At 35.0% G+C, this 26,758-nt stretch overlaps 2 protein-coding genes across 4 annotated transcripts; one reads left to right on the forward strand and one right to left on the reverse strand.

Moving 5' to 3' along the window:
• The first annotated feature begins 1,843 nt into the window (after positions 1-1,843).
• On the forward strand, positions 1,844-10,260 carry LOC107557350 (interferon regulatory factor 3-like). Of its 2 annotated transcripts, none has more exons than XM_016240735.1 (11): positions 1,844-2,053; positions 3,438-3,614; positions 4,081-4,258; positions 4,344-4,375; positions 4,510-4,552; positions 4,654-4,719; positions 5,771-6,046; positions 6,138-6,237; positions 6,333-6,604; positions 7,130-7,251; positions 8,982-10,260. In XM_016240735.1, exons 1-11 carry the CDS (start codon positions 1,871-1,873, stop codon positions 9,093-9,095), a joined length of 1,563 nt encoding a protein of 520 aa, XP_016096221.1. In that variant the 5' UTR covers positions 1,844-1,870; the 3' UTR covers positions 9,096-10,260. The 2 variants fall into 2 exon arrangements, with proteins under 2 accessions (XP_016096221.1, XP_016096222.1); XM_016240736.1 differs by having other exon boundaries at positions 1,976-2,053; positions 3,413-3,614.
• A 256-nt stretch (positions 10,261-10,516) lies between these two features.
• Positions 10,517-26,116, reverse strand: LOC107557377 (synembryn-A). 2 transcript variants are annotated; one of them, XM_016240781.1, is made up of 14 exons: positions 25,929-26,116; positions 24,988-25,073; positions 24,762-24,809; positions 24,118-24,135; positions 22,133-22,219; positions 21,451-22,046; positions 17,482-17,617; positions 16,749-16,937; positions 16,479-16,573; positions 15,425-15,575; positions 14,551-14,646; positions 14,312-14,456; positions 11,044-11,323; positions 10,517-10,960 (listed from the first exon to the last, which is right to left on the reverse strand). In XM_016240781.1, exons 1-14 carry the CDS (start codon positions 25,957-25,959, stop codon positions 10,831-10,833), a joined length of 2,088 nt encoding a protein of 695 aa, XP_016096267.1. In that variant the 5' UTR covers positions 25,960-26,116; the 3' UTR covers positions 10,517-10,830. The 2 variants fall into 2 exon arrangements, with proteins under 2 accessions (XP_016096267.1, XP_016096268.1); XM_016240782.1 differs by lacking the exons at positions 24,762-24,809; positions 24,988-25,073.
• Positions 26,117-26,758: the final 642 nt, after the last annotated feature.

A 26,758-nucleotide genomic window follows, 5' to 3' on the forward strand; every position in this document is an offset into this window, starting at 1 on the left:
ATCAATGTGCAAATATGTCAAAAGTAGCTTGCCTATTATATAAATCATATATTTATAAATAAATGCCTATTATATGAATAATTGTATTATATAAATAATATTTCTCATGACCCTAATAACTTTTGATATAAAGACATGCTTACGTTCTTACATTTTTTTTTTTGTTGTTGAGAATTATAAATTAGAACTTAAGTTTTTTTTACTGCAGTTTTGATTGGTTTGACATTTTTGGTCATAATTTTGATGATTATTCTAAAATATGGAAAACATTCATAATAGGTCATACAAGTAGGTGTGTTACGGTTATTTCATTTCTTTATTTTTTTGCATTATTAAGCACCTCCGTTCTGTTCTGCACCACATTCCTTCTAAAACAAATACATATAAATCTTGAGAAGTGTGCTGATCTGGAACGTATTAAAGTCATTGTGTTAATACAACTATATTTATTTAGTCATTAATTAGACGCTTTTATCCAAAGCGACTTACAAATGAGGACAACAGAAGCAATCAATTGTAGTATTAAAACACCTAAAAACAGATCCAAAACTAAAACTTTATAAATACCTATACACATTTTAAAAATAGAGATTATATAAACATGACAAATGCATTCAACAAAATTTCAAAACTTAACATTTAAATGAAAAACAAAAAAATAAAGCTAAAGAATATTCAAAATATTAAAGAACAAAAGGTATGAGTATAATAATGATTCTAACATAACCCTAAGCCAAACACCCAAAAAAAAAAAAACTATGTGTGTGTGTGTGTACACAACCACACACACACATACTGTATATGTACATACACATTTATAAATTCAATATATATATTCATTTGCATTTATTTTGTTTATTTATTTATTTGGATCTCTTATCATCATCATTATTGTTACTACTGCTACCACTCTGGCTAATTGTGTGTTAACAAGAAAAAATTACCTACCATAAATATTACTTACAGGTCATGATTTTGTGGCATTATTATTATTTGAAATTAGACTTTATTTTTGATTTGTATTTTTAAAAAGGACATAGTAAAGACACCTAATATAAAGTGGGACCCAAAAATTGTATTGCATTAATAAGAAATGTTTATTATTAAAGTCATTGTGTTAATACAACTATATTTATTTTATTTTATTTATTTAGTCATTAATTAGACGCTTTTATCCAAAGAGACTTACAAATGAGGACAACAGAAGCAATCAATTGTAGTATTAAAACACCTAAAAACAGATCCAAAACTAAAACTTTATAAATACCTATACACATTTTAAAAATAGAGATTATATAAACATGACAAATGCATTCAACAAAATTTCAAAACTTAACATTTAAATGAAAAACAAAAAAATAAAGCTAAAGAATATTCAAAATATTAAAGAACAAAAGGTATGAGTATAATAATGATTCTAACATAACACTAAGCCAAACACCCAAAAAAAAAAAAACTATGTGTGTGTGTGTGTACACAACCACACACACACATACTGTATATGTACATACACATTTATAAATTCAATATATTATTTCATTTGCATTTAGTTTGTTGAAGTATTAAAATGGAACTCAAATTAAATAAAACAAACTTAATAAAAGACCTATACAGACATAATGTAAGTAAAATTTTAATAAATACAAAAAATACAAATCAAATGACAAAACACTCATGCTAAGAAACAACAACTTACACATAGTAAGAAATGGTTATAAAAAACTCAAACAGAAGCGAAACAAGTAATAGTAATATATATGTAGTTATTGATTTTCAGGTTGTTCAAACTTGCCATGTTATTTAATTGTAATGGTCGTCTGCGCCATCTAGCGGCCGTCTAAGCTCAGACACTCCTGGAGCGACGTGCGCAATGACGTCTAAATGGGAAATCGAAACTGACATGGATTTCCCGAGTAATGTCTTACACCTGATCGTAAAGCACAATATCGGGAAAAAGTTCAGTATTAAAGGAGCACTGACAGACAAGCCCGTCTCATCGTCCTGGCATCTGAAGAGTTCGCTGAAAACCCCAAGAGAGGCCACAGGACTCGAGGTAACCCTTACCAAAAAGTAGCATACTTCAAGTTGATTTTATTAAGTAAAGTTCAAGTATATTTTTAAGTTTACTTTATGTAGTAAGTATACAAATATCAGTGTACTAGTAGTATACTTGAAAGTGTACTATTTCAGTAATCCTAAATTGGCCCACTTTCTAGTATATAAAAGTATACTTTAAGTACAGTAGTAAACTGAGTACACAACTAGTTTACATTAAAATGTTTAGCTTGTACTGCAACTATACTAAAAGTGAACTTATAGGTATACTGATAGTTTACTAATTAAATACTTGTAGTAGCATTTTAGTACACTTTGAAGTATAGTCTCAGTAAACTACTAGTTTAGTATACTGCAAGTATACTCGTAAGTTTTCTTTAAGTGAACTTTACATCATACTTTAAGTATACTACTATGTCCCTATTTAGGTATTCATTTGTATATATTTTGTTATATGAATAAATATATGAACATACAAAACACCAAAAGAAAGAACAGAGCATCTGCTTGTGAACAAACACATTTTATTCTAGCTTCATGCATTCTTTTTTGAAACACTTGAATGTGGGTAAGTTTCATAAATAAATAAACAAACAACATTTTGAACAAAAAGCTGAAAAAAAACTGAATTGGATTCAGAACGATAATCAAAACATAGAGTTGATCAACACCCCAAAGCTTGACAGTCATTATAACCTCTTCATTGGTAGACATTACATCAACGTTACACAGTTTTGATGCTGTTTTATGTCTGGCGATCGTGTTAGATTACATGCGGAAGCATCTGTTGTTTCGGTTTCTTCTTCACTTGTGTTTTTTGGAAATTCTGTACAGAAGATGTGTACTAGCGTCCCCTACAGTATAACAATGAAAACACACATTCTAGAAACACAAGTATAGCTCAAATATATTTAGAAGTATAAGTCAAGTATACTTAAATGTAATTTTAAGTATATTTCTGAGAAGTACATAAAAAGTAGACTAAAAGTATACTTTCCTATTTTTAGTTTAAAAGAAGTATACTAATAGCACACTTGAATAAACTTCTTTTTCGTAAGGGAAGTGACGATTAAATGGCATGGTGTTTTTGTTATTATACTTACGGTTTGTTATATAAACCCCGAGCTCATATTATTCATTATACAGAATGTCTTTCCAATATATGTCATTTCTAAAATGAAAATGTGAACTGTGATATGTAAGAAAATATTATACTGTATAGTTTCGTTTCATGAATTCAAACATTGACCGTAGCAGAAAGTACTGTATTTACTTAGGGGTTTTATAGTGGTTGTGAAAGTTTGTATATGACTAGGAGGATTTTTCAGCATGCTTTTCGGTTGTGTTGTTTGTGCAGCACATTGATGGTTTGGTGTGTATAGTCTGATTGCATCATGGCCCAACCAAAACCACTCTTCGTGCCCTGGTTGTATGAACAAATCCAAAGTGGAAGTTATCCTGGAGTGTGTTGGACCAATAAAGAGCAAAGACAGTTTAGCATTCCGTGGAAGCACGCTTTAAGACAGGACTCTAACAATGTTGATGTCCTCATATTCAAGGTGAGATTATTTGTCATGCATCATTAAGACATTTCTGTGTAGTTTTTTCATCATGGTGCTTAATGAATACCCTATTTATGTGGCATCCCTTGAGAAAAAGAAGTGTGTTTAACTATATTAAATGTGCACTTGCAGTACTTCAAGTCTACATATTTTTTACTTATTTAAATAGAGTAGGGCTACACTTTTCGTGACTGTTTCAATTGTATATTTAGTATATTATTGATAATACCTTATAATTTACTACACTTCCATTACAATCAGCATTTATACATTTATATTTATTACAACCATGCAACACCACATATTACATTTAATGTAAGGATTTTTTTTAAGTACCTTGGAGTATCAGGTAAATACCTATATCAATATAAATCATTCAGTACCATGGTATATAAGCATGGTATTACCGTCAGAGCAGACATGGAGTACTTTTCTTCTGATAACTGTATTTTGTCCCCGTCAGGCGTGGGCTCAGACGAGCGTCGCTGGAGATGGCAGGATAAACGGAGATCCCTCTGTTTGGAAGAGAAACTTCCGTAGCGCTCTTCGTGCTAAAGGCTTCAAGATTATAATTGACAGCAAGAACGATGCCGCTAATCCACATAAAGTCTATCAGTTTCCATCTGAACCTCATTCTGCAGGTAGGAAACATTACATTTGTGGTTGATGCCATTAAGAAGATTGATTGAACTGTTAAATCTGATATTTGTTTTGTCTCCTCTCCAGCTTCAGGATCCGAGGGCTCTCAAGAGACTGATGTGAGTATCTGTTTCATCAGGTTTAATCTGTGTTTTTCTTTAAAGCACTCTCAAGTGGACAGCCTGTGGCATCAGATACGACATACACACACTGACTTGGGAATTGTTTTGTTTTTTCTTTTCTTCATTTTTAGTTTTCACCAGAACTGTATGTTGAGGAGAGCGACATGTTCCCTAGTAAGACAGCATTTTATACCCAGCCATGCATTTTTTAAAATATATTTGTGAGGTAGGCCTTTCATTGTGATGACAGTATGTTTTACTTTTATATTTCTTAGCACATCCGCCCCAAGGTTTGGAGCAAGATTTCACGGGACTAAACCTTCAGGAAAGTCCCTCACGAGGTAGATTGAAAAGACCAGAAAAGATGATGGATTAACTCTGATTTAATTACCTTTATTTTAAGTTGCCCTTGGTCTCTGTATGGTTGGATAATGTTTTATATGGGACTGTTATTATATTATGATTATGATGATTGTATATACCTATCAATCCTGTAAAGATGACCATTTTATTATTATATGTATACACTATCTGTCACAAGTTTGGAATATAAAAACATTAATAAAAATTGAATGAAGTCTCTTTTGCTCACCAAGGCTGCATTTATTTGAGTAAAACACAGTAATATTATGAAATATTACAATTTAAAAGAACTGTTTTCCGTGTGAATATATGTAAAAATGTAATTTATTCCTGTGATGCAAAGCTGAATTTTCAGCATCATTACTTCAGTCTTCAGTGTCACATGATCCTTCAGAAATCATTCTAAATTTGTGCTTTTCTGATTTTGTGCTCACTTATTCCTATTATCATCAATGTTGAAAACAGTTGTGCTGCTTAATAATTTTGTGGAAACCGAAATACATTTTTTTAGGATTCTTTGATGAATAGAAAGTTCAAAAGAACGGCATTTATTTGAAATAGAAATATATTGTAACATTCAAAATGTCTTTACTGTCACTTTTGAGTAAATAAATGCATACGTGCTGAAAAGTAATTAAGTATTAAAGAATCTAAAGTATATATATTTTTGCATTTACACCAAACTTTTTAATGGTAGTGCATCACGTTTTCCAAAAAAATATTAATCAGCAAAAATAAATGTTATATAAGAAATGTCAATTCCTGAGCAGCAAATCAGCATATTTGAAGGTTCATGTGACACTGAAGACTGAAGTAATAATGCTGAAAATTCAGCTCTGCATCACAGAAATAAATTACATTTTAAAATATTTTCAAATGGATAACAGTTCTTTTAAATTGCAATAATATTTCAGAATGCTGATGTTTTTAATTTATGTAATAAATATAGCATGGGTGAGCATATACAGTATATAATGATTTGAAGGACAGTGCATTGTGTATGTGTACAGCCTTTCATTTTTGTTCCAGTTCATGAAGTTTGGAATCCAGATCAGTTATATCTGGGGTTCGAAGAACCAGTACTCTACCAAGAAACCAGTCCATGTCCAGAATCCCAGTATACTGAGATCCATTACCAAATAGTGAACACTCATGGACAATTTTCTTCAGCTGAGGGTGCTATCGGTGGTTTGGGGCAGATTCCGCCGTCTGAGGGGGCGACGGCTGCGGGTCATCATCCTCCAGCATATCAACCAGAGGGTGAAGGTGTAGGTCATCAGGGTAGCATTCCTGTGACAAAACTGGGTAAGTGGCTCTCAAAATCAACACATATTCACATCAGTTACTGATGTTTGATTACTCACAGATTTTTTCAATTCATACGTTTTCTTCACAGAGACATTTTTTCGGATTAAGGTTCATTACAAAGGGAAGATTGTGAAGGAAGAGTTGGTGGAGAATGATGCTGGTTTCAGACTGATGTATCAGGGAAACATGTTGGTATTTTTGTACTTGATTCATCACTGATCTTTAAGTTAGCACCATGGATCATACAGATGAAAACTTAACAGTATACCTTTAACTCCCACAGGGACGAATCCATGGGCAGGGCTGATCTACCAGTGGTCACACTACCTACTCCTGAAGGTATTCTGGATCAGATCCAGGCCAAGCATACGAAAGAAATTCTGAATAATCTGGGTGGTCTGGAGATCAGGAAATTTGATGGCATGGTCTGTGGTCACCGTTGGGGATTGAGCAGGATCTATTGGGGTCTATGCAAACATGAAAATAGCCCAACACCCAGAGAGCTCTCCAAAAACACACCTGAAGCCATCTACAACTTCAGAGATTATATATCAGGTGAGTTATATTTGATGTCAGATTTCTCCCAGCCATGTTTAATCAAGATCGATCGATTGATTAAAGTTTTAAAATCAAATCGTTGCATGATATGCTGATTATTAATAAGATTAATTACAATATTTGCTAAAAAAGACCAGATTAAATGTGGCAGATGCGGACATCATTGAATAGACATTACAAAAAGTGGCATATTAAGTATTACATTATACACATAAATACACACGTAATACACATTACATAGTATTACGATTACATTTCCATATTGTTTTTTTCCATATATGAACAAAAATAAGAAAAGAGTAGGAAAATGCCTTATGGAATTTACACATGAGTCAGGTAGCATGAGTAAACAGTTTTTTTCATAAATAAAATGTAATTTAAAATACATTAAAAACTCAATTAAATTGTGTATTTGCTCAGATATGGTCGATCGTTGGTGCTTGCAAATATTTCGTTGGTTCTTATATGTTAGACTGGTCACTTGGAACGTGTGCTGGACGTCTGATGATGTCATTCCTTTAGGTTTGATGGACTTTATTCAGACAAGCTGCGAATCTCCTTCTTACGCTCTTTACTTCTTTCTGGGAGAGAAGTGGCCCGACCCCAAAATGAGGCCGTGGGAGAAGAAACTCATCATGATAGAGGTTAGGATAGGACTTTAGGTTAATATTTACCCTATAAAGCCTACTGTATCATATTTCATACACAAATTTCTAAGGCCTCTAAATGATCAACATGGTCAGTTCTGCTGAAAATCCTGTTGTACACCGTCTACTATATGCCTTCTGTTGTCTGATTGATGGTTTGTACTTTTATAGCAAGTAAAAGGCCTTTTAGTATAATTGTAAAATTGTTGCATTAAATGTTTTGCCCCCACAATAAAAATTACAGAGCTTCGATCATAAAACTTAGTAGCATCTTACTAAAACATATTATTAGGACATGTAGAGTGACAACTGATTTATATACGTTTATGCATTTATACTGTTAAAAATAATCTCTTTGATTTACACTACAGGCTATTACAATTTCATCTTACTTTTAAAGCATGTAAATAACAACATCTGCACCAAATTGCATATTCTGTTCAGTTTGGGGCTATAGTTAATATTGAGGTGTTTTCCCTCCTCATTTATGAATATTTTTCATATTTTTACTGTATCATACTCTATGGGCCATAAAAGCTCGATGTATCAAATATGATACTCAATTAAAAAAGTTTTTTTAATTAAATATTTAGTTGAATGGTCCATAAATCTGTTATTCCATATGTCAGGCTTTACAGGGTTTAGAAATTTGACTCTTTAATGAACATTGTTGTCTTTCATCATATTTCCGTTATCTCGATTTTATACATGCAACAAATACTAACACTTACCATGCATCACAGTGAGGCATTCTGCTTCCTGTTGTGGTTAGGATCACACCTTACCTATAGAATCACTGTAATGTCATTTCTTTTGTGGCTTATTGCTTCATTTATATTAAAGGGGTCATGTGATGCTGCTAAAAAGAACATTATTTTGTGTATTTGGTGTAATGAAATGTGTTTATGCGGTTTAAGGTTCAAAAAACACATTATTTTCCACATACTGTACATTATTGTTTCTCCTCTATGCCCTGGCTTTCTGAAAGGCGTCGATTTTTACAAAGCTCATCGGTCTGAAAACGCGAGGTGTGCTCTGATTGGCCAGCTATCCAGTGCTTTGTGATTGGCTGAATACTTCAAGCGTGTGACGGAAATGTTAGGCCCCTACCATACTGCGATGCCGTGTACCGTGAGCGGAGGCCGGCGGGCGGGCTTGTGGCAACCACATGTGACGACCCCGGGCTGGACTCTGCTTCGTCCACGGTGAAAGCCGATCCAGCGATCCACAGCGCGAAGTTGATGTATTTCCTCAGCGACCAGCACAGATCAGCTCTAGGCATGACGAAGCGGATATCGTCCTCTTTTGGAAGACCAAACAAAGTAGTTTCGCTTTCACAACAAAACACACAGTGCCTTCACGACATGGCGGCGGCGGCAACAACAATACTACAGCGAGAATAAAAGTTACGCCTTCTTTCGTTGCGTGAACATTTGGGCGGTGTTATGCAAATCTTCCCACACAGTGAGGTAGACGTGGGGGGCGTGTTAGAACGAGCCTTTTTAGGAGGGCGTGGACAAGTCTTAACTTTTATAAAGAATATCTCTTTGGGTTTGAGACTTTAGTCTTTGCAACCCAATTTGAAATTGCGTCATATGACCCCTTTAATGATTTCTTAAAGGCACAGATAGTGTGTTTTTATCAGAGTTCATAAAATTAAAAAAATATATGTATCATGATTTATTTTCAACTTTCCCATTCCCGCTCTCTCTTTCTCATTTGTTTAGGTTATTCTGACTTCACTGGAGGGTTTGAAGATGATGGCTGTTGTAAATGGGGCGTCTTCACTGCGTTCAGTGGAGCTCCAGCTCTCTCTGGAGCAAATGATGGAGCTGTGTTAGAAAGATCAGCTGTGACCGAGCAGAAAGACGTGACTGCACACATATAGGGCTCCTGAATTGCAATTATTTCTTAAACGGTTTACTTAGTGGTGACTCCATGGTTAATTGTATTTATTCAAGGTGCGTGGACTAATATTAATGGTACAAAGTAATTGTCAATGATTCTGTGGATAAAAATACAAAGATGACTTTACAAGAGGAGTCTTATTTTAAATGGATGGGTTTCATGGTTGTGTGCTATCATGAAAGAGCATTTAAAAATGCTAGAACCCAAGTCTAATTAGTTTTTAAAGTCTGTTTTTACACTACTACGGATCTCTGATACAATATTGAGTCATGATGATGTCTATTTACAGTATTTCTTCAGTCTTTTCCTGGCCTGAATTTCATTGTTGTTATATTTTTGACAGTAATCTGAACTGAATGTGAGCTCTTGTTCCATTGATGTGCCGTGTTTCTTCCTCTTTTTCAGCTGAGATGAACTAAGGTTTACACTTAGTATCATGGTTTCCAGTGATGTAAATCCTGGAAATTTCAGGGAATTGTATGTGTTTTAAAGTTAATAAATCTTCAATGTCATGGAAAAGTCAAGAACATTTCTATTCTAGAATACATGTTGTTGTAGTTACGCTCCGTTCTAAAACATTTCATTGGAAAGATATTGATTCTGAAGAGTAAAACCTGTTGGCAAGGTTTGTGAGTGAATCATTTGAGTTCTATTCAATAAATCAACCAAAGCAGTTCACACATCAGTTTAACATTTAATATTCAGCTATGTGGAGAGAGATTTCACTGTGGGCGGAGCTTCTCAGTGTCACACAACATAAATAAAAACAAAGAATCTCACAACCACCTGTTTAGGACACTAGAGGATACAACTAACTTACATTAAATGGACACTATGTTCACACCACTGATTCTACATTCACAAAAAATACATGAACATTCAAAGTAACATTTAAAGAACACAGAGTCCTTCACAACGCATGCAGTAAATGCATTGACTAATTGAATAATTATGATATAAACGTGTATATATATATATATATATATATATATATATGCTACCTTTCAAAAGTTTGGTAAGATTTTTTTAATGTTAATGGAAACAAAAGTCTCTTTTACCCACCAAAGCTGCATTTATTTGATCAGAGATACAGTAAAAATGGTGAAATATTACAGTTCACAATAGCTGTTTTCTATTTTAATGTTATTTTGAATATTGTAATATTATTATTTTAAAATAATAGTAATTTAGCAATTTATTCCTGTGATCAAAGTCTTCAGTGTCACATGATCCTTCAGAAATCATTCTGATATGCTGATTTGCTGCTTGAGAAATATTTCTGATTATTATCAATGTTGAGAACAGTGCTGCTTAATATCTTTGTGGAAACTGTGATACATTTTTATTTTCATGATTCTTTGATGAATAGAAAGTTCAAAAGAACAGCGTTTTTTTATATATGCATATGTCTGTGTAACATCATAAAGGTATTTACTGTCACTTTGCATCCTTGCTAAATAAAAATATTCATAAAAAAAAAAATCTTATTGATCCAAACTTTTGACCGGATGTGTACTAATTAAATAAAGTGTCTCAATAATTTGATATATTCAGGTAATATTTAAGGGCATGTCTAGGTGGTGTTATGTGATAAACTGTTAAAACTATTTCATACTGAAATATTATTATTTTATCTAGTCAGTTTTGATCACCACATCTATGCCAATTCTACTCCACGTTCTCCAGGTCATCATGTTCTTCCTCTGATTTCCTCTCCTCCACTGAAAGGTCCCTGAGCTCCGGCAGCGGCACCAGCTGACCCTCTTCGTCCAGTCCCATCGGCTGAATCACATTATCCCTCATTTAGGAAAAGATGTGAGTGTTAAAGCAGTACGTATGTACAAACTATTACTGGTGTTTTCAGTAGTTTAAGTTCCTTACTTTGAGAGTTTGTTAAAAAGACTGATGAGCCGGTGTGCCTCCTCCTCTTTCTCCTCCTCTGTCATTCCCTCCATCGGATCAGGCTGCTCCTCTTCCACCTGTCCCGTCACTGGATTCACTCGGTCTTTAATCTGCCGGTACTCCTCGGTGTCCGAGTCTGAATCGCTAGAGTACTGCGTGCCTGATGATGTGGCCTTTGACCTCTGACCTCCTAGCAAGCCTCTAGTGGCCAGGAGCCCAGCTGCATTTCCATATCCAGTGTACTTAACGAAACGCCTCACTGGAGTAGCCGGGGGGGAAAACACATAGACTAACTAAATGACAATAAAGGGTCTTTATTGGCTTCTATGGTTCCATGAAAAACCTGTTACATTGGACAAAGGGATCTTTATAGTGGAAAAGGTTTTTTAACAGCAACAGAATAAAAAAGGTAATTGCAACTTTTTTTTCACAATTCTCTCAATTCTGACTTCTTTCATAATCGCAAGAAATAAACTCAGAATTGCAAGATATAAACCCGGATTCCGGAGAAGAAAAGTCAAAATTGTGATAACATTAGCTTGTTTGCAATCACATGATTCTGATGGAGGGCAGGAAGTGAAAAGCAGAATGGGTGAGATGGAGGGAAGTCCGCACTGTACTGGTTTAGACACTCTTACAAGAGAGAGGTATAAACAGAAAATCACAACATTGTGATCCTTATGTTATGAAGAGGAGCGATTTTTCAACTAAATTGAAATACTTGCCTGCCATCGAGGCAGTGGAATGGATATGGCTATGTGTGGCATTTAGCGTTGAGTGAATTCGGACTGTCTCATGTTGAATGCGTGAGAGTTTACAGCCCTGTATCTATTTATATATTTCTTTATTAATAACTTAATTTATTATTGTATCTTATATTAACCATTTGCACACACAAACATTTCTCCGACTCGGCTCCTCCTGACCGCAGAAGCTGGTTTTCAAGCCACTTTTCCCTGCAATTTCTTTCCTTTTCCACCCTTATGAACAACAAATATTCGTACACGATAATAGCTCCTTGTGGTTTCTCAGTTTGACCGATTTGAGCATCCATATAGAAAAATCACTTCCTGCACTCCAGCTGCATTTCGCGCCACAGTAATGACATTATGTGCAAACAACCTACTACTTCGCCCCGGCGTTTGATTGACAGGTGATCTGACCAATCATGATGCCGAATCTGCCATTTTCATTTTGTCCGACAAACAAACTAGACAGAAGAGTAGATTAACGTCAGTGGACTTGAACTTGAAAAATGGTGTGTATTTGCATCTTTTCATGGTTGAAACAAGATACCTTCTGATGTTCCTTCATGTTTATTTCGTGCTATATCTAGTAAAGAGATGATCGGTCCACGTGCCGGTTGAACTGAGGAGCTACAGCGATCTGTCACGACACATTAAAGAGCTACAAATTATTGTTTGGATTTCTTAAAAAAAAGCGCAAAATTTGAAAGCTGAGACTTCGTTTCATAACAAAAGTAACCTGCTCTGTCTTGTCTGTTGGCGCGTTGTGTCCTCTTTGCTCCGCAATGTATTTTTCACTGCTTGAGAAGACGATGTGTGGCCTGAGAGCGCCAAGGCTTGTCGGACATAGCAACAGTAACTAAGGGGGGGCGGGTCTTTGCGAAATGTCAAATGTGAGATAAAAAGTCGCAATTACCTTTTTTATTTTTTATTCCATGGCGGGGAAAAAAAACAGAATGGCGGGATTTCAATTCAGAATTCAAAAAAAAAAAATTAGAAAGTCAAAATGTAAACGTAGAATTGCGGGAAAATCTGAATTCTGAGTTTATACCTTGCAATTCTGGGCCCGTATTCACAAAACATCTTAAGGCTAAAAGGCTTTAAAGAAACTCTTAAAAATAATGCGCATGTCAGTCCTAAATTTAGGACTCCTACATTTTTGCTCTAAGAGTATTTCACTCATATATAAGCCTTTTAGCACTAAAACTAGCTCCTAAACTTCCCCCTTCCCTTTCACTTTTTATTTTTTTTTAAATCTGTGAAACGTTAGTAGTGAAGAGGACTCCTAAGTCACTAAGACCAAGCCACACAAACTATCCTAAAATGGCTGTTGCTGGCAATCTGCCTCTGAACGTAAAAATTTTAGAAACATTTGATGATAATGACCTTTTAAAAAGGTATCATCTTTGGTTTTAGAGGTTACCCCAACTCCTAATTTTCCTTTGATCATATCGTTGTATTCATTAACCAGTTGGGCAAGAAGTAACAGCTGTTCTTACGTCCAGTTTATTTACGTTTGCATGTATTAGGCCTACTGTCATCCATAATTATTCTACTCTGTTTTTTAAAAGTCTGTTTATATGCATATCTGCTAATTGTTTTTGAGAAGCATACATGTAAGAGGCTGACAATAAGCAGGTACAGTATGTGTTACTCCGCAGCGGTGACGACCCGACCAGGCTACAATAGTCCAAATATAAGTACTTATTATAAGTGTACCGTAGTGATTCGGAATAAGACAAAAACGCGGTTTGGAAGATGAATTCATGATGTACTCGCTCATTTTATACATTTTGCAAATTTTTATCCTAAAATGGCTGTTGCTGGCAATCTGCCTCTGAACGTAAAAATTTTAGAAACATTTGATGATAATGACCTTTTAAAAAGGTATCATCTTTGGTTTTAGAGGTTACCCCAACTCCTAATTTTCCTTTGATCATATCGTTGTATTCATTAACCAGTTGGGCAAGAAGTAACAGCTGTTCTTACGTCCAGTTTATTTACGTTTGCATGTATTAGGCCTACTGTCATCCATAATTATTCTACTCTGTTTTTTAAAAGTCTGTTTATATGCATATCTGCTAATTGTTTTTGAGAAGCATACATGTAAGAGGCTGACAATAAGCAGGTACAGTATGTGTTACTCCGCAGCGGTGACGACCCGACCAGGCTACAATAGTCCAAATATAAGTACTTATTATAAGTGTACCGTAGTGATTCGGAATAAGACAAAAACACGGTTTGGAAGATGAATTCATGATGTACTCGCTCATTTTATACATTTTGCAAATTTTAAGCTTTAAGACTTCTCTCTATTCCTTAGTAAAAATTTGTCTCAGCAGCTTTGTGAATAGGTTTTAAGAGAAAACGCTTAGCTAAAAACTTTTACTGCTTTTTAGGAGAACTCTTTGTGGTAAGAAATTTTTTTGTGAATACGGGCCCTGTTCTTATTTTTACAGAATTCTGGTATTTGTGGTTAATAGTGTGTTTCTATGCGTTACCGTTCTCTTTGCACAGCACGAAGAGCAGGTCAGCAGCGCAGTGTTTGAGCTCAGTCTCCAGGTGGGTCATCAGTCTGACCAGACGATTCCTCATAGTGTTTCCCTCCTCAGGTTTAGTGCTGGCATCTCTTAATGGAGGCAGAATCTACACTCAACAAACAAATTGATCAAATTTGATAGCATTTGATAAAAAAGCAAGAAGTATTTTTTTAGACAATAATGTAAAATAGCAGTCATGCCTGTTGTCTGAGGTAGTGCCTTGTGTCTCTGTGACCTCTGGAGCATTCGGTCAGCAAGTTCAGCACAGGGGTCAGTCTCTCTTTGACCTTTTCACCCTGCATGTGAAACACCATGGTGTTAGAAAAGCTGCTGTTGCAAACATATGCATTTTTTCCCATGAGGTTCACTATTTAAGACCAGGTTTTTAGGCCAAAAATTTATATAATACACTCTAAAAAAAATGCTGGGTTGAATACAACCCAGTGCTTGGATAAAAAGGGACAAACCCAGCTATTGGGTTGTTTTGACCCAGCGGTTGAGTTGTTTTGAACCCAACCGCTGGGTCAAAACAGCCCAATTGCTGGGTTTGTCCCTATTTTACCCAGCACTGGGTTGTATTTAACCCAGCATTTTTTAGAGTGTACACTCTAAAAAATGCTGGGTTAAATACAACCCAGTGCTGGGTAAAATAGGGACAAACCCAGCAATTGGGCTGTTTTGACCCAGCGGTTGGGTTCAAAACAACTCAACCGCTGGGTCAAAACAACCCAATAGCTGGGTTTGTCTCTTTTTAACCCAGCATTTTTTAGTGTGTAGCCTAATGGTTATAATTATTTTTCATCCTCTCTAACCCAATTTTTTTCTAATTTTAACAAAATAAATAAAAATGCATTTTAGAAAAAAAAGTACAATTTACACTACCGTTCAAATGTTTATTCTTTTTATGTGAAAGAAATGAATAGTAAACGAGACTGCATTAAACTGATCAAAAGTTCTCAAGCAGCAAATGAGCAAATTAAAATGATTTCTGAAGGATCATGAAGACATTTTACCCTATTGTTTGTTTGTTTTTTATTTCCCTTTCCGTATTTATTTCTTCCCCTTTCTCATTACCTGCCCCAGTTTTCTCTCCATGTACATGAGAAGATTGTGCACACAGTCCATGTTGGCTCCATTCATCTGGTGTGAGTCTGGACCCAGAGGCACAGATACCAGAACGTCTAGACAGCTCAACGGAAGAGCAGACAGCATATTCGCTGCATGCCTGAGAGAACGAGAGCGAGATGAGGACAAGCGTATGCTCAAATCTGTCCTCTTTCAGTCGAACGTTCCCTCTGTCAGTTTATAAAATGAACTGAAATGCAGAAATGTACAGCTCATATTTTTATTGAAGCATTTACATGAATCGTTCATATGAGCGGAGAAAAGCAGACACAGACAAACATGGCATCCAGAAGAAGGAAGAGCTTGTGCTCACGGTGACACTGGTGAGGCACACTGGCTAAAGAGGCCTATATACTGTGATCAATTTAGAGATATGAGAGAGAGATTCTTTGAAAAAGTCACATCTAATTCCTCATTTTTTTTAACGGTCACAAACAGATCAGACGCAGGTGTTACTGAGGGAAGACAGTTAGACATCTGTCAGCCAAATTAATATATGCTCCACACATGTGATCCGATACTAATATTCACTAGTTTGTTTATTAGCTGCACAACAGTGTAGTCTTAATGTGTTTTATTATTTAATTGATTTGACTTTATATTGCAATTATTATTCTGTTCTGTTCCGTCAGCCAAATTAAACACGTGATTCTCATATTCACTAGTCTATTTATTGCCTGCAAAATTTTATATATTGCAATTATTATTCTATTATTATTTCTGGAGTCATGTTTTGTACTATTTTCTATTATCTTTCACTTCTCTCTGTGTGTGTGTGTGTGTGTGTGTCTTGATCTTGTCAATCATGCCACTAAAGTATTTGTATCTCTCAGCCAAATTAATAAGTGCACTATACACTTGATCTATTTTTCAAATTCACTAGTCTACTGATGCACAACAGTGTAGACATAATGTATTTTAATTTAATATATTGCAAGAATTATTCTATTAATATATTTTTGCATATTTCATTAATATTATTTATATATTTATCAACACTAACCCCTTTAATTCATCTGAAGCTTCCTCCTCCTCACAGGACACCATCAGACAGTGACACAAAACTGCAGCCAGGTGTCGATAGAGAGATGCATCTTCCTGATAGGCACAAAGAGAACCTTGACATTAACAGTTACATTATATCAGTTTATTCAGTGCACTGTGTGGGTTTTTAATCACAGTCCAACAGTAACACCATCTGACACATCACGTGGTGCAATCATAGTTGTCTATAAGGGAGGTGAGTGTGATGATAATCTCTGCATACACTCACCTCTTCTGGTTCTTGAGTGTGTGTGCTGTGTGTGATATTAAATAGAATCTTCAGGGCCTCCTGAGCCTGCTGTGAGTCCTCTAGACTTATAGGAGGCGCTTTAGGATCCAGCACGACCTCATACTGTTCCTTCCACTGGACTGATAAACTCTTCTCCAGCACTGTGGTCAACAGCGGCACTCCTCCCTCCTACAAAATAAGAAAAAGTCATTATAATATAGACTTTAATAAGTTTGGGGTCATAAATATTTTTTTATGTTTTTGAAAGAAGTCTCATATGCACGCCAAGGCTGCATTTATTTAATAAAAAATACAGCAAAAACAGTAATATTGTGAAATATTATTACAAATTTAAATAGCTGCTTTCTATTTGAATATATTAAAAAATTTAATTTATTAATGTGATGCAAAGCTGAATTTTCAGCATCATTACTCCAGTCTTCAGTGTCACGTGATCCTTCAGACTTCATTCTGATTTGCTGCTCAAGAAACATCTCGTTATTATAAATGTTGAAAACAGCTGTGCTGCTTCATATTTTTGTGGAAACCATGATACATTTGTTTTTCAGGATACTTTGATGAATAGAAAACATTAACATTGTAACATTATAAATGTCTTGCCTGTCACTTTTGATTAGTTATAATGCATCCTAAACATTTGAACAGTAGTGTACATTATATAATAGCAGATTCGCTCGAAATTCACTAAAATAGAAGATGAAAAAGTAGATACTTGTTTCAGCTGTGCTCTGAGTTCAGGTCTCAACGCCGTCAGTAAAAACATGAACCGGAGTGTGTAAAACTGACCACAGGGGGAAGATGCAGACTGAAACTCCTTATTTAGCTTTTCTGTCAGACCACAGAGGAGACTGAAGTACAGCAAACAGTTGGAGAGAAAACAAAAAATGCATATGGCATGAAAATATATTTAGTTTCAGTGAATACAGTGGCCCCATAAACACTTAAAGGGATAGTTCACCCAAAAATTTACATTTTGTCATTATTTACTCACCCTCATGTCGTTCCAAACCCATAAGACCTCCGTTCATCTTCGGAACGCAATTTAAGATATTTTTGATGGAATCTGAGAGCTGTCTGACCCTCCCATAGACAGCAAGGGTCCTTATACAATCAAGGCCCAGAAACGTAGCAAGGACATCAGTAAAATAATCCATGTGACATCAGGGGTTCACCCGTAATTTTACGAAGCTACGAGAATACTTTTTGAGCGCAAAAAAAAAAAAAATCAAAGCACAAACGATGTAAACAGCGTATCCGCGTGGCACAGCTGACACAAAACAGCATACGCAATTTACGTTCAGTGGATATTCTCCAAAATGGCGTCAGGGTGATGCGGAGGAGACGAATTGTTGTTTTTTTGCGCAAAAAAAAAAAAAATCAAAGCACAAACGATGTAAACAGCGGATCCGCGGGGCGCAGCTGACACAAAACAGCATACGCAATTTACGTTCAGTGGATATTCTCCAAAATGGCGTCAGGGTGATGCGGAGGAGACGAATTGTTGTTTTTTTGCGCTCAAAAAGTATTCTTGTAGCTTCGTAAAATTACGGTTGAGCCCTTGATGTCACATGGATTATTTTACCGATCTCCTTGTTACGTTTCTGGACCTTGATCGTGCAAAGACCCTTGCTGTCTATGGGAGGGTCAGAGAGCTCTCAGATTCCATCAAAAATATCTTAATCTGTGTTCCAAAGATGAACGAAGGTCTTGCGGGTTTGGAACGGCATGAGGGTGAGTAATTAATGACAGAATTTTCATTTTTGGGTGAACTATCCCTTTAAGTGTTTATGGGGCCACTGTAATCACTGAAACTAAATATATTTTCATGCCATATGCATTTTTTGTTTTCTCTCCAACTGACTGAAGAACACTGCAGCCGGAGCTACTTCTCTCTGTTTATGTCTATGGCGACTCACGCAGGTACTGGGCTACTCCGCAGCGGTACCTATCCGAACCGGTCTAAATAGTCCGAATATAAACACTTATTATAGGTGTACCGTAGTGATTCAGGACAAGCCAAAAAACATGGTTTGGAAAATGGATTCATGGTGTACTCGCTTATTATATACATTTTGTAAATTTGAACATAAAAAAAGTTATGGACTGCAGCTTTAACAAACAAATAAAATGCAATAATTTCATTGCATTAACTCTTTTTCAAAACTAACTTCACTATTTTTTTGCAACCATGCAATCTTGTAACCAAGTGGTTAATCTTTCACTGGTTAGCATAAATAGGGCCCTATGATTTTTGCAGACAGAATTCATGAAATTACAGATGGAATCTAGACATAAAAAATTGAATTTACTGTATAACACGGAATGTCACAGAATTTGGCTAAATTTGGATGTTTAAATCAAAGATTAGGGTTGTACAGTTAGTGAATCTTAAACAGCAAAAGGCTGCTATTTTAAATATGAAGTAATATGAAGTTAAAAATTTAAATGTAAATATTCACTTCATCTTCAGAGCTGCTCTGAGAGTATTTCAGCCCGCCAAAATAAAAGTTTGGCTTATCTTGAAGAAATGATGACACAAATAAATTACTATTGTATACTAAAATGTACTTCTGACAGTAATAATAATAATAATGATAATAATAATTTTAAGGAATATCACAATTTTTCTTTCATTTAAAGAATAAACCTTGGATGTGCCAATTTTTGCCATAGTTGCCAAAACTGAAAGGAACTGTTCAAATTTCATTTGATTACATTCTAAAAGACTAATTAAATTGCTAAGTTTTATGCATTCATTTAATTACCAATATTTTTGATAATAAATTTGTATTAAATCCTAAAATACAGAATCCAGAAAAATTAAGACAGACGAAAAAAAAAAAAAATCAAAGCACAAACGATGTAAACAGCGTATCCGCGTGGCGCAGCTGACACAAAACAGCATACGCAATTTACGTTCAGTGGATATTCTCCAAAATGGCGTCAGGGTGATGCGGAGGAGACGAATTGTTGTTTTTTTGCGCTCAAAAAGTATTCTCGTAGCTTCGTAAAATTACGGTTGAGCCCTTGATGTCACATGGATTATTTTACCGATCTCCTTACTACGTTTCTGGACCTTGATCGTGTAAAGACCCTTGCCGTCTATGGGAGGGTCAGAGAGCTGTCAGATTCCATCAAAAATATCTTAATTTGTGTTCCGAAGATGAACGAAGGTCTTGCGGGTTTGGAACGGCATGAGGGTGAGTAATTAATGACAGAATTTTCATTTTTGGGTGAACTATCCCTTTAAGTGTTTATGGGTGTTTATTTAAAGCTGCAGTCCGTAACTTTTGGCACTCAAGTGGTTAATAAACTGAAGAACACTGCAGCCGGAGCTACTTCTCTCTGTTTATGTCTATGGCGACTCACGCAGGTACTGGGCTACTCCGCAGCGGTACCTATCCGAACCGGTCTAAATAGTCCGAATATAAACACTTATTATAGGTGTACCGTAGTGATTCAGGACAAGCCAAAAAACATGGTTTGGAAAATGGATTCATGGTGTACTCGCTTATTATATACATTTTGTAAATTTGAACATAAAAAAAGTTATGGACTGCAGCTTTAACAAACAAATAAAATGCAATAATTTCATTGCATTAACTCTTTTTCAAAACTAACTTCACTATTTTTTTGCAACCATGCAATCTTGTAACCAAGTGGTTAATCTTTCACTGGTTAGCATAAATAGGGCCCTATGATTTTTGCAGACAGAATTCATGAAATTACAGATGGAATCTAGACATAAAAAATTGAATTTACTGTATAACACGGAATGTCACAGAATTTGGCTAAATTTGGATGTTTAAATCAAAGATTAGGGTTGTACAGTTAGTGAATCTTAAACAGCAAAAGGCTGCTATTTTAAATATGAAGTAATATGAAGTTAAAAATTTAAATGTAAATATTCACTTCATCTTCAGAGCTGCTCTGAGAGTATTTCAGCCCGCCAAAATAAAAGTTTGGCTTATCTTGAAGAAATGATGACACAAATAAATTACTATTGTATACTAAAATGTACTTCTGACAGTAATAATAATAATAATGATAATAATAATTTTAAGGAATATCACAATTTTTCTTTCATTTAAAGAATAAACCTTGGATGTGCCAATTTTTGCCATAGTTGCCAAAACTGAAAGGAACTGTTCAAATTTCATTTGATTACATTCTAAAAGACTAATTAAATTGCTAAGTTTTATGCATTCATTTAATTACCAATATTTTTGATAATAAATTTGTATTAAATCCTAAAATACAGAATCCAGAAAAATTAAGACAGACGACACAGAATTTCTGAAAAAATAAAATAAAATAAATAAATGAATAAATTTCATAGGGCACTATAACTGTAAAAAATTTTAATAAATTAGGAAATTGCTAAAGTTTTATGAATTCAATTGAATTCATTTATGTTCATTCAATTCAATTCAATTCCTTTATGATGATCAAAATTTGATGAAACCATTAAAACAGAATCTGGAAAACTTAAATGAAACACACAGAATTGAGAAAAAAGTAAACTTTTTTCATAGGGCCCTAAGTTAAACTCCTGCTGGTAGATGAATGTAACTACACAGTTTGGCTGCAAAAAAAAATACTACTATTTTATTTGCATTTTTCATAGAATTCATGAGGAAAGATGTTAGAATTTGAAACTGTAAGTTGAAATGATTCATACCTGAGTTCGCTGGCTCTCTCTTGTGCCCAAGCACTATTGTAAACAATGTTACAGAAGATTTTCATGACTTCCTTCCTGTTGACTTCATCATCAACTTTTTCTTCTTTTTCCTCCTCCTCCTCTCCTCCTCCCAGGCTTCCTCTGCTGTCTCTTTTACCAGGAGTGAGAGCTTTGAAGACGCTGCTCCTCCTGCGAGAAGGTCTGAGGCTCACGTTTGAAAACGTGCTGGCCTTACGCTCGCCACACCAATCACTCTGGCCCCAGACCACAGGGTCGTTCACATCACTGCTTACGGCCCCAGAACCATCGTCTTCCTCACTGCCGTGATCATCCTCATCCGCTCGACCCAATTTGCTCTCAGAAATAGCCTCGATGATGTCATTATAGGGGTCAGAGTCGCCGTCGGTGTCTTCTTTGGGAACAGGTGCATTGCTGATGCCGCCCAGGTGTGCTAGTGTGAGAAGAGCTCTGTCAGTGATCAGAGGGCCCAAAACCTTTTTGTCCCTCGAGAGAATCCGTATGGATCTCAGGCATACTTTCAGCACACGCCCTTGCGGTTCAGTCTGGAGGAACCTGATTAAAACTGTAGCCAGAGCCTGAGGGAATGAAACAAATGAAACAAAGGCGGAAACTCTTTTTAAAATGGTTTAGGTGTGTATTTGTTTATAAGAGCCAAGGTTACCTGTCTCAAAATGACATCTGGGTTACTGGATTCATCATAGTCTGAATCAGAGTCTGACATATAATCCCGCACTTTATTCTTTCGGAACTGCAGTGACCAAAACAATAACACAAAGTATTATTGGAACAAATCACTAATTATGGGTGTCGCTAGCAATGCAGAAATTATACACCTTTAACCCCTCTGGTGTTCCACAATTAGGACGGTCAAAACAGACTTAGGACAATAAGCATAACATTTTGTTTTAATTGAATGATTATAATATATTTTGTTTCAATAATATTTGTTCCTTCATGGTACTAGACAATATTAATCTCTAAGGTATATATTTATGCCTATATATAAAATGATACAAATATTATACAAATATTTCAAACAATTTTTTATTAATACAGCGTAAACTTAAAAATATAGCAAAGCTCTTTGTTTGTGAAAAATTCACATTTGATTACATTTTAAAAGATTAATTCAATTTAATTAAAGTTTTAAAGTTATCAAATCAAATTAAAGTTGTATGCATTAATTACCAAAATGTTTAATAATAAATATCTGTGTGTATATTCTTAAATTGTTAAAGTTTTATGCATTTAATTGATTAGACATCTTTTTATTCAAATGTAAGTAAAACAAAATAATAATAATAATTTGAGAAAAAAAAAGGGATTTAATAGGGCCCTACATGGTTTAATCCCTGCTGGTAGAAAAAAAAAGTATATGTCTATATAAAATAAAACAAATATTAGAAAACTATTTTATATTTATATACAACATACGTAGAAAATCCTAGGCAGATTGGTGCCCTCTGGTGGGAGTAATATAGAAAATCATATGTAATACCATGATGTAACCACTAGATGCCTTTATAGCCTTATATGTAAATATCAAGCGGCAACCTCTCTCGTGAAACCAACACGGAAGTGACTTAAACTGTAATTCATCAACTGGCCGCTAGAGGCTGGCTGCAAAAGGGAGTCAGTCCCATAGACTCCCCATGTTAAAATGCCCAACTTTACAGCAGAAAAAAACATGTTACAAAAAGGGGTTTTGGTCTATATAGCTAATTTTGCCATTCATGACAACTGTGAGGGGGTGGATTTATTTTATAACTCATCCGTTTAAATTATATTAAGCCTTAAAGTTCTGCATAATTAAGGGCGTGGCCATTTGAGTGACAGGTGGATTGCCACCACTGTCGAGCTAGGTGGGCGTGGTTTCAGCAACCAGCTCCCGCCTCTTTGCCCATTTTCGATTATCCGGGAGTGATGCGCTGCCAAGATGGCGATGGCCGGCTCCGCCCACTTTTGAGATTCAGAAACTCTCTTCAGAAACCTACGGGTGACGTCACGGACACTACGTCCATGTTTTTATACAGTCTGGCTCCAATCCGTTCTTATAATAATGACATAAAATACAAAAACACTTATGCAAGCAAATTGTGCCCACAGCTAAAGTTTAGCTGCTAAACTGTGAACACTTAACAACTTTGCAGACTGTTTACATTGAAGGATAGCTACTTTACAAACTGCAAAAAGAAGATGGCGATGGCCGGCTCCGCCTACTTTTGAGCTTCAGAAACTCTCTTCAGAAACCTACGGGTGACGTCACGGACACTACGTCCATGTTTTTATACAGTCTATGGTAAATATATACGCTCTGTGATCCCCTAGTTTCTTATAAGAGTATTTTGAGACATGATTACTTACTTTGATTAGATTTGCATTTGGATATAGATTTAGACTATCTATTTCATCATGGCTGATTTGTAGATTGTACCCCCCAGAAATAGCTCCGTATTTTTGTATTTCCTTTTCATTTCTTATGGCGATCATAAAACATAAAAAAAAAAATAATAATTTCCGAAGGTACGATTTTACAGTTTAAAATCGCCGAAGACCACCAGAGGGTTAACAGCCGTCAAATGCGTTTCAGGATGTCAGTAGCCTTAGAAAATTCAAGAATGTAGCTTTTAAAAAAGAAAATAATACCTCTTCCAGCTCCAGCCTCTGCAGCCAAACAAGCAGCCAAACAACAGAATAATAAGACAATTATTAAACCATCCGAAAAGATAAGACAAAGAAAATATGTCAAATATATTTATCCTGAGTGTGTGTTTTAACAGTCAGTAACAGAGCTAGTAGACCAGGAAGAGAAATCTATCCCAGATACAATGTTGAGTTTTCATCCAAACCATCATTTTGGTTGAGATTAAAATCTTAATGTAAAATCAGCATCACATCAACACTCTAATAAAGTGAACAATTCACATGGTTTTTGAAATGTCAACAGTCTTAATGTTTACTGAGGATGCAAAAATTATAGTAAACCAGCATCTCTTTGTAATGTTAATTCAATGCAATTAAAGTCCACACATCAACACTGACTTGCTCTCTGGGATGGATTTGGTAGAGAGCTTATGGTCTAAATATCAATGAGCTGCAGGCCGAGGATCACGTCAGCTGCAGTATCAGCAAACAACTGAGGACATGCAGGAATATTTCCTGCCCGGAGGAAAACGGCACGGCTCAGAGAACCCCATGGCGTTCATATACAGAAATCTTAAATATGAGCACAGTTAGAGGAGACCTCATTTCTGAATGTGTGTGTGTAACTGCACTCAAATATCTCTTACTCTCCTTCTCTCCCTCTCCTCCAAATCATAGAAGAAACACTGTGCATACTAGGAGAGAGCGAAAATATTGAATTAGAAAAGAGCAGTTACATAAAATGTGAGTTGTGAGTACACAACAAAGTAGATTGTTTTGTAATGACATGTATTGTGAGCATGAATGCTATTAATACATTGGTTTTGGAGCCACTGGACTGAATATAATCAGTTTTTAGTTAATTGTAAGTACCTCTCGAATAAATTGCTGTAGTTCTGCCTTCAGCCCTTTCTGATCATCCTCTCTGATACACTCGATAATCCTCTCTATATTCATCGCTGCTCGAAAACACAAACGCACATACATAAACAAACAATAAACAATTGATCAAAAACATCTAAGATGTGGCACAGAAATCTGAGACCATTCAAATCCATGATTTTACTCAAATGAGCAGTTTTGTGGAAAAATTCAAATCAAAAGAAATATATTTACTGTATGTTATAATTCACTAATCAAAAGTAATAAATTATTGATCAGTGTAATCAATCCATTATTAAAGCAAAAAGGGTACAAACTAAAAAACGAAAACAAATCAAAACATTCTGCTATAATAACATTTTCAATTCAACTTTTGATTAAAAGTTTATAATAAATGAAATCAATATAATGATTTATGTTTAATGTAATAGATGTAATCATTACATTCATTACATAAATGTCAATTCTAAATCATTCATATGCATCTTGTACTATATAAAATGCAATATTACATTTATAAAATTACATTCTGAAATATAACATTTTCAATTCAATTTTTGATTCAGAATTCCTAATAAAGGTAAAACATGTATTAAATAATAATATGTCATTTACTTAAAATGTAATATTACAGTTAATATAATAAATGATTTACAGATATAATTAATTATATTAATTGCAATACTACATTTATCAAATTACATTATATATACACACACATAAACATACTTTTACATAAACGCGTGCATTTATGAATAAATCATTTGTATTAATAATTGAAATGGCAAAATAGAATCCTTATCAAGATATGAATATGACATTTCCATATTAAAAACACAAAAAGAATCCGGCATCTAAGTCAATTCCAGATTTCCTTCCACTCCAGCCAAAACAGTTGTCTCCTTTATATTTGTGATAGTTTATCGTCTTACCTGTGAGCGTGTCTTCACCTGAGTGTGCCATGCAGGATGCAGTGCACCGGAGCCTTTAAATCTTTAATTTCTATTGGATTTGAATCACTTGCTCAGTTGCTGTGATTCTCTCTCTTCACCTGCAGGCCTTTTATCTAGATCTCTCTGAGATCTCTCCCTCTGTTTACCTCCAGCTCTGTCTCTACCTCCGTTTGTCTGTAATCCTGCAGTGCATTAGTTATGCTCTAATCCTTTAATATCTTTTCACTTCATCTCTATTCACTCACACTATAAATAACCTTACAGCAGATCCAGTTGATGTGCAGTGACATACAGTAACCACTAGGTGGCAGTTCGATAGAAAACAGTGACATGATGATTGATCACTTACTGTCTGAATATGTAATTAAACATTATTATGAATCCATAAACTATGAATAACCTAAACGCAAGATAATAAACAGTAAACAGACAAAGCTGCTTTGTTATTGTTTAATTTAAATTGTATATGTACATATACTGTCTATTGTCTTTTTGTTGATTGATTTTGTATATTTATTTTGATTTTGTTATCCTGTCTGTACACTGGAAGCTTCTGTCACCAAGACAAATTCCTTGTGTGTGAAAGTATACTTGGCAATAAAGCTCGTTCTGATTCTGATTCTACCCAACATGCCCTTCAGACCTAAGGGTGTAATATATGTTTGACAATAAAAAAAAAAACTTTTTTTTTTAATTATATAATGTTCAAATATAAATAAACAGTTATTTATGCAAGATACAATGCACTGGATGTAAGCTGTAACAATGTAAAATATATTTAGAAAATTCAAAAAGGTTAAAAAGAGGTT

The sequence above is a fragment of the Sinocyclocheilus grahami genome, unplaced genomic scaffold (genome assembly GCF_001515645.1).
Source record: "Sinocyclocheilus grahami isolate Dianchi unplaced genomic scaffold, SAMN03320097.WGS_v1.1 scaffold599.1, whole genome shotgun sequence".
Taxonomy (NCBI): Eukaryota; Metazoa; Chordata; class Actinopteri; order Cypriniformes; family Cyprinidae; genus Sinocyclocheilus; species Sinocyclocheilus grahami.